The 18,085-nt window shown below is 36.5% G+C and overlaps 2 protein-coding genes and 2 long non-coding RNA genes across 14 annotated transcripts; 3 read left to right on the top strand and 1 right to left on the bottom strand.

Annotated features, from left to right (window-relative positions):
- The first annotated feature begins 942 nt into the window (after positions 1-942).
- LOC145109843 (uncharacterized) lies at positions 943-1,787 on the top strand. The gene is made up of 4 exons (XR_013709261.1): positions 943-1,079; positions 1,198-1,308; positions 1,482-1,554; positions 1,690-1,787. It is a non-coding gene; the product is annotated as an uncharacterized LOC145109843 (long non-coding RNA).
- Positions 1,788-4,942: 3,155 nt separating this feature from the next.
- On the top strand, positions 4,943-7,733 carry LOC145167497 (alkaline/neutral invertase A, mitochondrial-like). 11 transcript variants are annotated; one of them, XR_013741229.1, is made up of 8 exons: positions 4,943-5,496; positions 5,741-5,939; positions 6,130-6,294; positions 6,543-6,743; positions 6,865-6,976; positions 7,051-7,087; positions 7,216-7,389; positions 7,464-7,733. XR_013741229.1 is itself a non-coding variant. In XM_079086738.1 (8 exons), the coding sequence occupies exons 2-4, from the start codon at positions 5,817-5,819 to the stop codon at positions 6,693-6,695; spliced, it is 435 nt and encodes a 144-aa protein (XP_078942864.1). In that variant the 5' UTR covers positions 4,945-5,496; positions 5,741-5,816; the 3' UTR covers positions 6,696-6,743; positions 6,865-6,942; positions 7,051-7,087; positions 7,216-7,389; positions 7,464-7,733. The 11 variants fall into 11 exon arrangements, 10 of the variants coding, with proteins under 10 accessions (XP_078942864.1, XP_078942891.1, XP_078942869.1 ...); XM_079086738.1 differs by having other exon boundaries at positions 4,945-5,496; positions 6,549-6,743; positions 6,865-6,942; XM_079086765.1 differs by having other exon boundaries at positions 4,945-5,496; positions 6,549-6,743; positions 6,865-6,942; positions 7,051-7,108.
- A 725-nt stretch (positions 7,734-8,458) lies between these two features.
- LOC145167489 (uncharacterized) lies at positions 8,459-9,967 on the bottom strand. Its single transcript, XM_079086704.1, has one exon. The coding sequence runs from the start codon at positions 9,719-9,721 to the stop codon at positions 8,675-8,677; it is 1,047 nt and encodes a 348-aa protein (XP_078942830.1). The 5' UTR covers positions 9,722-9,967; the 3' UTR covers positions 8,459-8,674.
- A 2,918-nt stretch (positions 9,968-12,885) lies between these two features.
- Positions 12,886-14,367, top strand: LOC145109836 (uncharacterized). Its single transcript, XR_013709250.1, has 3 exons — positions 12,886-13,146; positions 13,440-13,722; positions 14,286-14,367. It is a non-coding gene; the product is annotated as an uncharacterized LOC145109836 (long non-coding RNA).
- The last annotated feature ends 3,718 nt before the right edge of the window (positions 14,368-18,085 follow it).

Raw genomic sequence — 18,085 nt, 5'->3', positions numbered from 1 at the left:
TTTTATAATATTTCAGATTTTTTTTTTTTTGAAAATGAATAGATTTATTATTATTATTATTATTGTTATTATTATTATTATATATATATATATATATATATATATTAAAGTTATGAAAGATTTTAACAGTAAAGTGACAACTTTTTTGTCAATTTTGGTCCTCCAACTTACAACATTGACCCTTCATCTTTATGCTTTTGTTCACAAACAACCCTTTCACTTTGGTTTGAATTTTTCATAACCCTCGCCTTTTATTATCTTCCTCAGCAGAAAACCTCCGATCTTCTTCTTCACCGATCCTGGCTACTTCATCGACCTCTATTACAGCCTCTTCTCCTCTTCTCGCCTGACCATCTTCTCTCCACTTTCTCCGACGTTTCTTCTTCATCTGAGAATCATCAACCTCCACCAAGTCCTACCCTACAAACCGAGTTTCAGGATCGTCGGCCCCCACCACCGAATCTGCTATTCGACTCTTCGATTCCGCTATAGCCGATGCCGGCAAGTCCGCTTCTACCACAGAAGACTCCGACGAGTTCTCTATATCTCTTCTTTAATGGATGTTTGCCGATTGCTTCCACTTCCCAATTTGAATGGCCGTCGGCTCTTCGATTTCTTATCGTCGGCGTTATGTTCTGTTCCGCTCTACAAATGTTTTCGTTCTGATTGCCCTTCATCTTATCTGTTTCCCAGGTGTTCATCGTTGTGGTTAGCCCCCCTTTAGAAATTGTCGTCGCCTCCATCTTCTCAGGTAGCTTAATGGCTTTTAAACCCTAATTGGTTGTAGATCTGTGTCTTACCCACCAATCATATATGTCCAATTGTGCGTGTGAGAGAACACATGGAAAACGGTCCAAATGGTTTATTCATTTGTGTAATTTTTGTTGAAATCTGGCCACATCTCAACGTCGTTGAGTACATCGTTTTAATTTATGTTGGATTTTGCTTACAGATTGCAAGAGGATGAATGGCAGGAAGGAGAAATATAGGGCTTCTTCCCGACAGAGTTTAAAAGAGTGCGATTCAAGCCGAGGAACACATCTGCACTTACAGAGCTTACTTTGCTTACTCTCCCCATGGTATCGATTCTCTCTTCCTCTCTTTCTGTCTACATGTTTGTACGTCAAATATGTTGTTGATCCACACCATAGTTGACCAATTTCTACAATTTCTCATCTATTTCGATTTGGAATGTAGGATTTGTTATAGCTTCTGATGACATGAGTTGCCATTGTGTACAGTAATTGAAGACTATTTTTCTTAACCTTAATTCCAACCACCACCACATAATTTTAGGGTTTCTTAAAGGTAACCTTGCTCTTTCAATATATGAATTTCTGTTTAAATTATTCAAACTTTTAATCAGTATATGAATTTCCTTTTTAATTATTTCGAGGATGACTTTCACTTTGCAGTACCTTAACAACTGCACTATTGAAGGTTTGCTAAACTAAAGTTTTTTTTGTTCATCTTCTTCTTAGGAACATGTCAGAAACAAACTTGATGCAGTTTATGAAGAGGCTGTAGGAAGAAGAGAGTTGCACTGAGTTGACAGTAAGAACCCATATCCATTCCTTATAGTTTCTATCTCAGTAGTCAACTATTCAATTTTTTTTCATCCATATTACCGTATTTAATTCTTATATTATCATGTGTTTCATATTTGATTTCTGTTATCTCTTGCACAAGTTCCGGAGGAGGTTGCAGGGGGTTTATAGAACACGCTACCAAATCTTCTGTTGAGGTAATTTTCAATCTTATGCTTTTAATTTGACGTAATTATTGACAACACGTGTTTTTTTTAGTACAAATTTAGAAAATTACATTGGTGCAAATTTACCTTTGTTTTCTTGGATCCTCCGTATGTTTCCACCTGCTCCAATTTATATGGAATACCATTACCATTCTGTTGTTCTTTTCTTTGATTATGATTCATACATATTGTTCTTTCATTTTCGTCAACTTTTTTTGCCCTTTATTCTGCCATATACAATGCACGGCAGGTGTTTGTTACTATTCCTGCTATTATATGGCCTACTTATCTATTGTCTGGGCATTACTACTCCATCTACTATACATTGAGTTGTATAATTACTAGAATTTTTCTTGCTTTATGAATCTTTGTAACCCAGTCCTTGTATGCATCCGGTGATGAAATCACCAAAGCTATCTATATTGATACATGCATCAGTAAAAAAAGACATGAAACATCTGCTTCCACAAATTCCATATTGTATCAAAATTGACCATTATTGTTAAAGCAAGTCACAGTCTTATTGGATTCTACTTGGTTCTTTTTCAACTGTGTTGTCCAAATAACTATTCAATCTTTTTCTTACCTCCGAGTTTTGACATCTGCATTAAGATGATCTTCATACTTTCTGTTAGTTGCAGATGGGAATAACTTTTGTCACAATTGTATCTGCAAAGGGGTATAAGATGAAAAAGCACACGGTGATTCCCTGTCTTTTTACCTTACTATCTTCGTATGCTCATTCGTAGTAGTTTTTGATGTTTGTATGCAATTAAACAGCGCCCATTTAAGTATAGGCTGAAATTTTCATTTGCAGATAAGAGTCTGATTTGTAACTTTCCAGTTTTTTTTATATTTTTTTAACTTTCCAGATATGATTTGTAACCTAATTTTTTTTTAGGTATCAGAGAGATTGATCTCTGTGATCTTGCTCAAAGTTGAATAAGATCAAAAACCATTTGATCGTTTTCGATTTGGGCAAGGGTGACCTTCTGGTGGTTATATGCATTTATTTTCGGGAAACTAACTAAACTAATCATGTTGTAAGTTAATAATAAAGAAAATATTCCAAAAATATTTTCGTTTTTGAAAAATAATCTTTAAGTGGGTCATTCCCGACTATTATGAACACCATAAAAAAAACTTCCTTGGACAATATAATACATTTCATTTTGATATTTCGGCGGGTTTCGTCACCTGACTCCGTTGTCCATTGCTGCAGCTGCTGTTGCTTCTTCTAACCGCTTTTGCACATCATGCGCCAACTGGTAGGTTTCTTTCCTTCATATCCATTTTATTAACCAAAAACCCCATTTGAATCAACTATTGTTTCAGAAACTGTGCCAATTAGGATTGTTCCTCTGTTCATCTGGGCTTCCTGCAGTTGTTGATGTAGCTGCAACTATTAAAGCTGGAATGTATGATATCAGTGAGTACATTTTTTTTCAATTACTTCTCAATTATTATTCAAAAATTAATAAATTGATAAATTGTTTTTCATTATTTATTATCGGATTAACTTATACAATTCCAAAACGTAATAAATTGATAAATTGTTTTCCAGTATTTTGACAATTTACAATTTTGCTTATAGATGTAAAATAACCAAATTAGATATCTCCCATATTATTGACTTTTTTGTTATTTAAATTAAGGGCAAAATTGTAATTCACCTTTCCCTATTTATAAGGTATCATCCCGCAATAAGCTAATAAACATTTTAAACAAGCAATTCGAAACACCCTCTAATTCATGTCATTCAATTGATTCTTCAACTTTTCCTATATATAATGTCGCATTTAATATAGACACTCTTTTCGTAAATCCATTCAAGTACTTATCCCTCAATGCCCAACATAATGTCAAAAAACCAGTCTACCAACTACGGTATATTACACAAATACCCCTCTCAGACATTTTCTTTTAAATCTTGGGCTTATGATAAAGTTTATATCTTTTTTTACTTTAACAAACAGAAAACCAGATTGAATATAGCTACAACTCATGTTGAGGTAAAAAGCACATCTGAAAGTCATTTTCTTAAATCATATGATACAATATTCATGATGATAATTTGTTGTTATATTTCCTTTTATATTCTCAGATGGATTCGTATGATGATAAATAACCTCATGTCAAACACACAACCACTCTTCATGGGTATGGTATACAATATTGGTATTTTTCATTATATTTTTTCAAATTCTTATGATGATTATAAATATTATGTATGTGAATTTTTACAGTTTACACATAGGAGTAGTTAGTAGAGTTTTGTTGTCAGTTATATACCGCCCAAGAAGCTTCTGAAACTCAAGGCAATCTATAATGTGGTAATTAATGAAACAATAACGTACTTACATGTCTCTACAAAAACAGCAATGTACTTGAATTTTGCTACCAATATGGGCATTGTACTTTATATACTATAATTTTCTCTAAATAATTATTGTTTTTGCTTAGTTATTTCTGCCACGTGGGCTTCAAGTTGACAAAACCAGCAACTTTAGCTTTAATTTAAAAAAAATGGCAATTGGGAAAAATGGTCCCAAATTTTTTTTTTTTTTAATAATAAATAACATATTCTCGATGGATAATGGTAGATATTGTAACCTTTTTATTAGTATGCACAATTGCATCCAACAAAAATGTCAATTCGATAATAATAGAAAATATGTTCTTTTTTTTCTTCAGGTTGCTTTATTCAAGTTATGAGGAATGAGATTTCGACTCGAAATGTTTTTACTATCAACTAAAAGTGTTAAATGCAAAAAACAGCAACGTACACTAATTTATTTGATTACTTTCATTTCTTACATTAGGACATTGTACTGTTCAATCTATCCAGCTATATTGTATTTGAATGACATTATAGCATCCTACTTTTGTGACCCGCCAAAAACCAATAAAAAAGATCCGACCCGTGCAACGCACGAGCCTCATTTCTAGTATATATATTAAAGTTATGAAGAATAGTAACAGTAAAGTTGCACCTTATTTGTCTCTTTTGGTCCCTGTAGTTGCATTTCTTATTTCTGTAGTTGTAGGTCTTATGTTTTCCTTGTATTTGTCACTTTCTTATTTTGTTTCCATTTCTTTGCTGTATCCGTCACTCTCTTATCTTCTTTCTATTCCTGGTTATTGGTAAAGATATTTGTATATAATATTTTTTTAATCTCTTTCCTGCTTCGTGTCAAATGTTTGTGCTTTCCACGTTTTGTTCCTGATCCTTCCGCTCACTTTATCTTCCTCAGCACAAAACCTCCGATCTTCTCGCATCTTCTTCTTCACCGATCCTGACTACTTCACCGACCTCTATTTGGGTGTTCTCTCCTCTAATTCCTGCTCCGCCAAACTTCTGCGTTGCTGAGATAAAGAGAAAAATAAAGAGATAGAGGCTATAAATCGAACCACCAATTCCTTCATCGGCTCCGTTGTTGAACTTCTGCCTTACTAAAACCCTCGCCGCTCCATCGACCCACCACCTGTAGTACCGCTTCTGATTATAGGACGAATCGGTAGAGTCGGTGGTTCTACCGCCATCGCCCTCTCTAACTTCTCCTTGAACCTTTTCCCTTTATCTACTTTCGCTTCTTTTCGTTGCTTTTTGTTGATTTGGGTTTCAATGATTTGTCGGTGCGAGCCAGCCTCTCATAAACCGTCGTTGATTTCAAACATCTCTTCCCTCAAATACGAAGGGTGATAGTCGTTTTCCAGTTCATTTCAAATACCGATTTTGGAAGGTATGTCTTCTCTTTTTTATTTCCCCGTCCCTGTTTGTTCTCCTTCATCATCGCTCCTACTCTTAATCGATTGCCTCTTCCACTGTGTTTTCTTGATTTCGATTTTGGGATTAACGGATTGTATTTCCATTTGGGTTCAATTGTTAAAATCAATATTCATATTTACCTTAGTTAACTTCTTTTCATTGCTTTTTGTTGTGTTGGGTTTCATTCGCCTAACTGGTTGTGCTGTTGGATTATTTAGGGGTGCTGATGCAAATATTCTACCTAGAAGGTGTTTATTGGTTTCTCTTTCTGTCTTCATTCGTTAATAGTTGAACATGCATTTATTTTTCTATTATGATCAAGTTTTCATTCGTGATTTTATTCCTTCTGCTCTTGCATTCTTGCTCGATGGAGGAGAGATTGTGAAGAACTTTCTGTTCCATACTCTCCAATTGCAGGTATTCACTGATTTCGTTTCTTACTCTTTAAGAATATTTCTTTTTTGGTTAATGAAGTTGTAAGTTTTTAATAAACATGCCACATTATATGTCCACATCAGCCTTGTGTCAACAAAAACCACAAATAATGTCAAACCATGATTTCATAGTTGAAGCATCTTTGACTTTTTTTGTGTTCTTTTGTTGCCAGAGTTTGGAAAAGACAGTTGACTCCCATAGACCTGGTCAAGGGTTGATGCCAGCAAGCTTTAAAGTTCGAAGTGTGGCTCTTGATGGAAATCCGGTGAATTTAAGGATGTTTTGGATCCTGATTTTGGTGAATCAGCGATTGGTCGTGTTGCACCCGTTCATTCCAGTAAATTCATACTTATTATATCATCAGATCATTTGGAATAATTTTTTCTAACATTTTGTTTGCATTGTTCTTATTGGTTGTGGTTAAATACATATTACTGTTCACACAACTATTTAATTTCATTTTATTTTACCAATATATGCAACTAAATGGACTCACCTGCTTCCAAATGGCATACTGAATTACTGATTTATGTGATGAGATGTTTCTTGATGTAACTATGATTGATTGTGTTACTGTTTTGTGAGTAAAAGGAGAAGATGAATAGGCGGACACCATATGGCGATGCAACTGTGAACAGTTATGCTGCTTCTCAATCTCATGTGTCTGCACAGGGAATGCAACAACATGCTCACACACCTCAATTTCCATTTCGACACAGCAGTGGAATACAATTCTAAACCCAAAGATTAAATTAAATTCAATGTCCCCTCATTCGTATTCCCAAGGTATGTATTTCCTTCGATATCATGATACATGGCGGTATTAACCTTATATTCCAACAAACAGTTTTAACAATATTTCCACTGAAATAATTTATTGTTTTTTTTTTTTTTTTTTTTTTGAAAGATGATGGTCGGGTGCTTTCTTTGGGGTATGGTAGACATGGATAATGAACAATGGTCTTCATATTGCCACCAAATCGAAGTAAATGAAATGTTTATATCTAACTTCAGACAAAGTAAATGACCATTTTACAATTTTTTTTTAAATGATGATGGATAATGAATGACTATTTTACCCTTATGTTTATAGGTTGTGGAGTCTAGAAGACATTAATTAAATAAGAATGGTAAAGATATTAAGAAAGTTGGTAAATGAATTATCATACCTTAACAACATCATGTGGTGGGTCATATACGATATAATTAGAATGATAGCATGGATAATTAATGATTAATGTGTGGTGTCGTCTTGTAGATGGCACCCTGAGTTATCTCTTACAAGAAGATGGACTTTGAATAGCTCTGTGTAGCATCCATCTGCACATACCAGTTGGAAGCACTACGCACATGGAACCACATTGAGTCGACATCATTTAACTACTTTGAACAGGACAATAACTGGACCGTCCCTGCCGAGGAAGCTGTTCGGGTATTTATTATTATTATTATTTTTGTTATTACTTATTAATTACTAACTATCAATTAATAATGATGATGGTGTAGGAATGTAATGTGGATCCCACAACACATTGCATCATCAAGGACCGGATTAGAAGCGATGATAAATTTTAACAAATTTTACTTTATATATATTTCCTTATACTTCCCGCTTTTATTTCCTATAAAGACTTTGCAAGTTTATATTTTTAATAAAGATATTCTAGGTTGATGGTCAAATAAGATTATAGCTTATTAAGACAATGTACTTTTATTGTATGTTGAAAGACTAAACATGTTCGTTTTTGGTTTTATAGCATCGGGCCGTTTTTGTAATATTTTTCTACAAAGGGACAATTTTGGTAATGTTTTTATGTCATAGGAACCAACTCTATAATCTTTTTATCAAAAGTGACTGTTATATAAAATAAATCTGCCACAAGGACCAATTAAGTAGTCAATATCTGCTTATATTTCCATTCATCCGATTGATGGCAAATTACATAGATTAGCAACATACTTCAATTTGGATACCAATTTATGCAATGTATTTCATTAATTGTCTCACACAACGAACACATTCTGCCCTGCGCAATGCGCGGGTAACCCCTCTAGTTATTATTAATATTATTGATCTCGGTTCAGAAGTAAATAAGCTAACCTTGGAGGCTATTTATCCAAAGTTAGCACCCGAGCTTTGTAACGTTTTATTTTTCATTAAAAATAATTAGAGTAAATCAGTAAATTATTGAAATCGTCCCAATGGTTTGGTCAAAATTACACGTTTTGTCCCTAATTTTTTTTTACCCTCGGATCGTCCATGTGGTTTGATTTCGTTGAGTTTTTCGTCCCTATGGTTAGGTAAAAATTGCACGTTTGGTCCCTAACTTTATTTGTGTAAGGGACGAAAAACGCAACAAAATCAAACCATAGGACGATCCAAGTGCAAAAAAAAATTAGGGACTAAACGTACAATTTTGACCAAACCATAGGGACGATTTCAGTAATTTATTCAAATAATTATTTCTAATGAATATGAGATAAGACTATTGCAACAATCATTAGATACAAAATTTGAATGCTTATTTTCATAGGAAACAACACAAAATTACATGATAACATAAGCTCACCAGGATTCAATATATATTGCCGAACATAGATAATCAACTTAACATTTATCTTACCATAACCTTCTTTATTGGTCTCCACATATATATATATATGTGCTTCATTGGCAAAAATGTGAGAATCCATAAGAAAGTTGTTAAGATTCAAACCTATATATCACGTTTTGTGATCTTTGTTCCGAATATGTAACTAGCACAACTTTCCCATGGACTAAGGTGTCTATCTTCAGGACAAGTACTAATTCCTGGATTATTAATAACACCCATTTGTTCTTTCCTAATCCTAGCCAAACAAGGCCAACTCCCAAAAAGATTTTCACACAACTCCACAACTTCTGGACTATATTCACATGGAGGAACCTGAACCACTTGTTTCCCATATCCGTAATCATACCCCACTCCAATTCCATATCCATGGTCATATTCAGGCCATGGATAGTCAAATCCATAATCAGGATAATTGCTTTCCTCCCTTGATTCTAATGGCTCGGCCATAAGAATCGGAACAGGCACCGGCTCCGGCTCCGGCTTGGGCTTGGGATTGGGCTCCACCAAAGGATCACTAGTAGGTTTAGGAACCGGAATATGTTGGGGCATAAGAGTCGGAACATGCACTGGCTCGGGTTTTGGTTTGGACATGGGCACAACCTTTGGATCTGGTTTAGGGTTAGCCAAAGGGATAGGATTAGCCACAGGCTTGGACTTCGACTCAACCGGCTTGGGGTTGGACCGAGGATAGCAGGTTTGATCAGAGGGAGGAAGAGGCTTTCCATAAACAGAAACAATATCATAACCACCGCCATAAGGTGTTGGATCATACTCTTCAAACTCTGGCTCGTTAAATTGTAAATCTGTTTCTGGGTAAGAGATCGAATAGTGTGTGTGATATGAGACATAGCCCGTATCACAAGAAACTGGTTCGTAAGCAATTAACTTAGGCTCGATATAGTTATATGCAAAGTAATTGATACCAGGAGTAGGCGATGAAAACGAGTACTCGTGATCATAATGATAGTCATAATCTTGAGTGTGATGATAATAATCTAAAAATTGAGGTTCTTGAAACTCAGAAACAGTGTATGCATTATCAGGATGATAAGATTCATAACCAGAAAAACTTACGGAATCTTGGTAACCGACAACATTATAGGCGGCGTGTTCTTGAGGCCACATGTACCCATCATCGTAATAAGCCATTTTTGATCGATGAAAGGAGAAGATATCTGAGTTTTGGTTGTGTGGTGAGAAGGGATATGAAGTAACAATTATTGATCATGGAAAAGGGGTTAATTATCAGTGAATTTAGAGAACCCATTTATTATTACCGACTTCTACTTCCTTCATGATTGAGTTTGTATTTGGGAATTTTGTGTCTGTAAAAGTTTGGAAAACAGACAGAGATGGCGATCGGCCATGTGATATTGTTAGTGGGATATACAAGTTTCAACCAACCACTTAATGCTTATCTAGAAGAATAGGGAAATTGTACATTTCAACTACAATACAAAAGGATAAGCGGTTACTATTGCTACTTTTGGTTACTTGAAAAGCAATATGTTGTAAATTCAGTGAGACATAACAAACTTTAGGCGTAACTTTTTTTTTTTTTCAGTAAAGTTCTAAACGTATCCTGATTTATTTTTCTTTCTGAAAAACATATTAATCGAAAACTGAAGCTTATAGGATTTGATCGTTGGGCAAATCCATCTTCAAGAGTTCAAATTCAAGTGATAGTCCAATATTTCAACGACACCTTTGTGGTGCCTTAAAAACTCATTTTAGTAAACTGGTTTTAGGTTTTAGTCGTAATTAAGAACAGATAATGATAATTCATTTGGGTGACATTATGCGAGACTTAAATGAATCTATATGCAAATATTGGCGTCATTTCTTGGAATTAGGGACCGAATTTGTAATTGATACTTAACCAATACAAACGGACACAAGATATATGTAATTTCTTAGACAAAAATGTAAAAATGATTCATGCCATTGAAAATTGTGATTTTGATTAAAAAAATTTTGGACTAATACCATTGGTTCAAAATTTTTATTTTGTTATAATTTTGGTCCAAAATTTTTTAAAATAATAGGTTTTCCCTTTTAATTTTGTTTTTTCCTTTTCTTTATATTTCACCAATTAAAAAAAAAAAAAAAAAAAAACTAAAACAAAAACCACCTAACCCCACCCTGTAACGCCCGGTTCCCGGTACGTATTTTTAATTTAAAGAATTTATGTTTTAACACTAGGACTCGGCGAGTTGGAGGCCCAACTCGTCGAGTAGACAAGACTTTGGACGCGAGTTTTAAGTAACCTACTCGACGAGTCGAGAGCCTGATCGGCGAGTAGGACTGTCTGGATGAAACCCTAATATTTAGGGTTTGCACCCTATATAAACAACTTAACTCGTCCCAAACCAGCCTCTATCATCCCTCCCAACTCAGAGAAACCCTAACCTTGTTTGAGTTTTCTTGAGCCATTTTTGTGTGCTTGTGGTGATTGTGAAGCTTGAGAAGGAAAAAGGAACTTGGGAGATCAAGTGAGAACAAGTAGATCCAGAAGTTTTGGCACATTTCCTGCTCATTTAGGTATAAAGCTGATACCTTTACTATACATTACTTAGATATTGTTTTGCGGCTATTTTCTACCTTTTTCTAAGCTTTAGTAAAGCTATACTCGGATTTGGGTGTATACTTAGAGTTGTACTTCAGATCTGGAACCATTGAGGGTTCCCATGGCCTAAAGATGCCAACTTTATGTCCATGGGAGACCCATGCATCATATAAACCCCATTTTATAGCATTTTGAGCCAAAAACCTCATGCATGGACATCAAGTTCGTAGCTTTACGTATAAAATGGACCCTAGGAGGTCAGATCTATGATTTTGATACATTAAGACCCACTGAAATCGACTATATAGTTTTGGACAAAAAGGGACTCGGCGAGTCGCTTGGGTGACTCGGCGAGTCGCTTGGGTGACTCGGCGAGTCGGGTCGCAGTTTCCCCCAAACATCTTCTAGAAATGGTCTTTGGTTGAGTTGAAGGAAAACTCAGTTTGTTGGGGTTAGTTATGGACTTGATGATCGAAGCACTCGACGAGTGCAAGGAGGAACTCAGCGAGTTCAAGGCAATGTCCCAACCATATGAAGACGGACTCAACGAGTTCAAGGAGAACTCGGCGAGTAATAGACCGGACACATTCATACGGATGGAGATGAACTGGATGAGTTCAAGGATGAACTCAGCGAGTCGGTTGAAGATGGTCTCGGTGTTATGGTTGAAGGAGAACTCGTCGATTTCTTGATAGACTCGACGAGTAGAATCGGGGTTGTAGCATTTTGTAAGGATAGGGACTCGACGAGTTGGTGGACCAACTCGGCGAGTCGAGTCAACTGGATGTTGACTTTGGCCAAAGTTGAGTTTGTCTAGGGTTTGACTTTGACTTTGACCTGTACTTGAGTTGACCTTTGTAAGGGAGGGTTGTGAGTATGAATTAGTAATCGAGAATGTAACATCCAGATTTTTCAGGAATAGTATGGTGTATTTTAATTTGAGGATTTGTGGAGAGACTCGACGAGTTGAGGGTCCAACTCGCCGAGTCAAGTCGAGATATTCGCATGGAATTAATGAGTGGACTCGACGAGTCGGGAAACTGACTCGCCGAGTAGATGTTGGGCAGAGAAACCCTAATTTCCCGGGGCTGGGGCCTATATAAAGAAACTTATGCCCCATTTCCGCCTCATCAGTTACCCTACACCCCTGATAACAAACCCTAATTGCAATTTGAGCTAGAGAGTGAGAGAGAAGCTCACTTTGAAGTTCTTGTGCATCATTTGAGGAAGAGGAGGAGGTTATCAAGCAAGGAGCTGGAGGAGAGGTTGTTGGGTCCAGTGATTTCTTGTCCAGAGCTCTTGAGGAAGGTATCAAAGTCTTCACCTTTCCTCTTATTTTGGATAGATCTCATATCTATGGAGTTTTAGGGCTTTTTGCCATCTTTTGTTTGGGTCCTTGAGTAGCATGATTTATCAAGAAGTCTAGACCTCAGATCTGGACCTTGTGAGGTCCCTAGAGTCTAGATGTCCCATCTTTATTCATCCATATGAGGGTTTTTGGGCTTAACAATTCATAAAGGGCGTGTATTGGCATTTTGGAGCAAATACATCATGCATGAACGTAAAGATCGAAGCAATGGGTCTGAATGAACTCGCTGAGTCGATGAGCCTACTCGACGAGTTGGTTAGGGTTTGTCTCGGAGAGCCGAATCATGCGATAGCTCGGTGAGTTGGGGGTCAACTCGACGAGCTGAGATGGACTTCCACGAGACTTCAGAGAATGAATGGACTCGACGAGTCACAAGGGTGTACTCGGCGAGTCGGGTCAAACATGGACTGTTGACTCGAGTTGGACTTCTGTTGACTTTAGGGTTTGGTCAACATGAGTAATGGAGACCATGGAGGGGTAAAATGGTCTTTTACCCAATCCAAGAGTTAGAGAGAAAAGGATAACATGTGGTTACTTAGAATCGAGAATCGAGTATTAATTATAGATATTTACCCTATGTGTTAGGCGGTGGCTAGTTCGAGATTCGATTTCGAGGATATTTGCTTGCTTGTTCGCAAGGTGAGTCTTCTCACTATACTTACCTAGAGTGGTGATTGAGCTATTTTATGTGTTTATCTGTGTATTGTGATATCCTGCATTATTTCTTTGTGATTTATGTTGTGTGTTACTCAGAGTTTACAGAGTTAGGACCGGAGGGTCCACCAGAGTTGTGGGACTGGAGGGTCCCACTGAGACACATTGACCGGAGGGTCATACAGAGTTATAGCCTCGAGTGGCTAAAGATTTGTATGTGGTATTTTGGGAAACTCACTAAGCTTCGTGCTTACCGTGTTATGTGTTATGTGTTTCAGGTTTTATCACATCGCGGGAAGGCGCCGACTTGATTGTACACACCAGAGAAGGAGCTAGATTTTGAGGATCCTGGATTGTTAACTAAATAATTATGGAGTTGTATTTGGTAAATTAAATAAATGGGATCTTTGTAAAACGCATTGTGAGAATTATGTGATTTTAAACGAAAAATTTGTTTGAAAATTTACGGTGTTACAGAGAAGGGCTGTTGTGTAGGCATTGAGGAGTTGAGACGAGTGGATTTCCGTACCGAGGACTGTGCAGACACTACACGACATCGAGGTGAGTTACCTTCCGATAGAAGTGGGTCTACGGCCACAATGCTCGCCCACTAGTAGGAGTTGGTTGATAGATGATTTTCTTTGTGATAATTATCTAGGTTTTCTACTACCTGATACGTCTTATGTGTTTAGCATGTTGTGTTATACGTGATAGTGGTAGTAGGGGGGATTAGTCCCGATTACAGGTTGCAAGATACCGAAGGGGCCGTTAGAACCCATGCATGTTTAGCGGTATGTTTATGATATGTTGTTATGTGGTAGTGCTAGGGGTGAAATAGTCCCCAGTTACCGGTTGAAAGATACCGATGGGGAGGTTAGCTCCCGATTACCGGTTGAAAGATACCGAAGGGGAGGTTAGTTCCCAGTTACCGGTTGAATGATACCGAAGGGGAGGTTAGTTCCCGATTACCGGTTGAAAGATACCGAAGGGAAGTCCAGCTTCCGATTATGCCAGTCAGATACTGGTTGAAAGATACCGAGGGATAGGCAATATATGTTTATGGTATGTGGTATGATTGGGGGAACTCACTAAGCTTCATACTTACAGTTTACAGTTTGTTTCAGGTACCTCTTCATCAAAGGGGAAGGAGCCGATATGGTAGCAGCTAACGCACACACTCGATTTCCGCACTATGACATTCTTGGGATTGTACTCTGACATATTTATTATTTCATGACATGTTTTTATGAAAATTGTCTCATGGGTTATGAGTTGATATGATATTGATGTTGCTTTTCAGTAAACAGTTTTAATAAATAACTTAATCAAAAACGAAATTTTTGGTTTAGAGAATTGGGATGTTACACACCCCACCCTTTCCATATCTACCTTCTCTCTATCTCTCTCTCTCTCTCTCTCTCTCTCTCTCATTTTCACAAAACCGGAGAAGACAGCCACAACACCGGCGATCGAAGCTTCCGACGGTTGAGCATTCCAGCAGAGAGGTTCCAGGTTTCCGGTGGATCTAAAGGAGTGCGAAGATCAGATACGACCACCACCATTTATTAAATGTTGTCTGGAGCACCGTCGGAGGTCCGAGTCCTTGATTTTCTTGAAACATACATGTGTTCGAATGGCGGTGCTATAAGTCGAGGGTCGTAGAAGATTAGAGAAGGTAGACATGGCAAGGGTTTTCACGAAGCCAAGGTAAGGGTTTCGAATGGTGGCGAGCTAGAAAGTGTACTAGTGGCGGCGATGAAGAAGTAGATCAGAAAACCGTCAGCAGCAATGAAATCGACCTCATCGATGGAGGTTTGTTGACACACCGATCGTCTCTCTCATTCTCCTTCTTCGACTCAGATCGACGGGCACCGCCTTCTTCACCGGCTTAGACCAACAAACACCACCTTCCGGCGGCGTTTAGGGTTCGCCATCTATAAGATCGACGAGGTTTCCGGAGGAGATAGGTGGCGAAGCTAGGGTTTCCAATACGGATCTGGATCTGTTCGTCGTGTATAATCCCCTCAAAAACACTGAGTCGTTGGAGCCACGAACATAGAGTCGTTAGAGCCGAAGTTGCCAAAACCCTAGCTCTTCAGATCTCGGTAGGTGGTGGCGGGGACGATGGGAATTGAAGGTGGGGCTGGAAATTGTGTTATTGTCAGATCTAGAATGCTCCTTCTCCGACGACGGATACCTGGAAGGCAACGAAGCCGACGAACATCGACGGCGGTGCTGTGATTTGATGAAGGTTACGATCAAGCCGGAGATGACAAAGGATGTCGTCGGTTTCGATGGTTTTTGACGTAAATGGTGGTTGTAGCGGTGGTTTTGGTGGTTTCCGGCGAAATATGATCGCAGTAGCGACAATGGTTTTCGGTAATGACAATTGTTACCGCTATGATTTGTCTTTTATTAAGATGTCCTATTGTTACAAAATTGGTCCCTGTCACCCACATACACCCTATAATCTCTACTTCAAACATCCAACAACCACCATCATCTCTGGTACTCTGGCAACCACTTTCACCTCTGAAACTCAGGCAACCATCACTGTCATTGTAGGCTACCTCCAACATTCGCCTTAGGTACTACCTTGATAAGAATTTTGTAATCGAAGTACAACTCCCCAATAATTGATCAAATTAATTTTAATATTTAAATGGAGATACAGATTTTCATTTATCTACACAAATTTTTTTTAAATTCATTTATTCGATTAACACTAAAGACGTAAGACGTAGATCCAAACCCCATAAGGAATCATTTTGTAAACAAAAATCCATATTCATCTAACATTCAACATCCACAATACATGAAATATCAAAAAACCTAATCTACTTTTGTCGAACAATACCTTAGATCATGGCAGATTTGAGTGTGAATCAGTCGAAAATCGTCGGTAATCAAGATCCTTCCAATTTGAAAAATTAAGAAAGCATTGATGCAAGCACACTGCACCTACGCCCGTTTCAGCCATCGATTATCCCATCTACTCATCGTAACATCCTTCGACTTGTCCAACTCCTTCCCAAGCACCTTTCTCATCAATCCCTTCAACCTTGCATTCCTAAGTTCCCCCTTATCGAACTCATCAGCAACCATATACCTTAAATTATTCGTATTTGAAACCTCTAGGTTGTAATATACTTCAAGCTTCTCCACGTCGTTATCAATTTTGACGCCAGAGAAGATGTAGGAAAGTTGACGGAGTGCCGGAGATGATGGTGGTTGTCGAATAATTGTGGGGTAGATGTGGGTGATAGGGACCATTTTTGTAACTATAGGATATCTTAATAAAAGACAAATATATAAATAAAAAAATGTGAGGAAAAAAATATAATTTTACTGCAGTTAGAGTTTACGATGGAGGGACCATTTATATAATTTCGAAATAACATAAGGACCAATTTTATCCATTTTATTGATGTTGGACTATAGATGTTTATTATGCCATACCACAGGGACTATTTTGTAATTTTCTCTTATATAATTTAACATTTATGATATTTTGTTTTATTGTTTCAAAGTCAAATCACGTAATAGTGTTTTAATTTTTTTTTGTTTTTTTTCTTAAAATTACATGGTCTTTAATGTAGTAAAATTACAAAATAATAATCCTTTTGTCATGCAAATATTATAGATAGCTATGTAATAATCCAAAATAGTACTTGTATATTAATGTTATGAATATGACATGTGTAATAGTTTAAAACAAAAATATATAAATGATTTGTTTGCAATTGTAAAACTAGAGCGATTACCGCGCGTTACGACGTACAAAAATGTTGTGGTTGGTGTATTTACGGTTTGGTGGGGTACCCGTGTTTCGAAATTTAGAGGTATATTGTTATAATCTGGAAAAACGATAACATGAGTTTCAAAGTTGCAGGTCGAAATAGATTGAAATGAGATTCTATAAAAGATCAAATATAAAAAAAATTTAGATTCTAAATTTTACAAGTAAACATTGTGTGAGTGTCATGGTCACATGTCATCTACATTGAATGAGCAAATCACCAATATGAATTTGCAAATTACTTTACCAAGATCCTTAATTATAGCAATGTGCTTAAAACATTAGTCATAATGACAACCTAGTTTCAGTTTAGTTTCGGATCATAGCAACGTAAGTGTTGTAGGACAATAAAATAGACAAATATATATATATATATATATATATATATATATATATATATATATATATATATATATATATATATATATATATTGTGACATCCCTAATTTTATGGTCAGAAAAACCGATTTGTTTATGCTTATTTAAATCAGAATATTCTTTTCAAAAGAGTAATAATGCGGAATTTGTTACGAAAAACATGACAATATCATTATAAAAGCATTTCCGAGGAAATATGTTTCATTTATATTTCAAAACCTTGGGATGTCATGGTCAATACAACAACATAAGCATAAACGTAATATTATAGGCCTTACAATAGTTTATTATTCTATTGGCCTATTCTCCTTTAAATCTCACTCCATATTTAAAGTTATCACACCTGTGCTCTTACGCTGCTACCTGTGATACAAATAAACTGAGTGGGGCAGGCTTGGGAAAGTCTGATGAGCATATAGGGTTTTCAACCCACAATATATAATTAATTTGTTTTAATTATACATTTCACCATAAACAAATTGTTGGATAAAGTGTCTAAGTCCATAACTATATTTGGTATGTACTTGATCCGACTTGGCATGGTCCATTTGGGTTGCATTGCATCACAACAATTGGATAGACAAAATGAGAAAAAGGACACTTATGATTTATTAATATATTATAAGTTCTAATATATTAATATGAAATCATATTATTTAATTAGTATTGATCAAGAATTAATTTGGAATTAATTTTGTGATAAAAAGAGACTAATTAAATATATAGGGATTGATTGTGTAAATCATT

Source organism: Lactuca virosa, chromosome 1 (assembly GCF_052849685.1).
Source record: "Lactuca virosa cultivar CGN04683 chromosome 1, Lactuca_virosa_CGN04683_v6, whole genome shotgun sequence".
Classification (NCBI taxonomy): Eukaryota; Viridiplantae; Streptophyta; class Magnoliopsida; order Asterales; family Asteraceae; genus Lactuca; species Lactuca virosa.
Note: the sequence above shows the minus strand (reverse complement) of the source record. Positions and strands in the feature narration are given on the sequence as shown.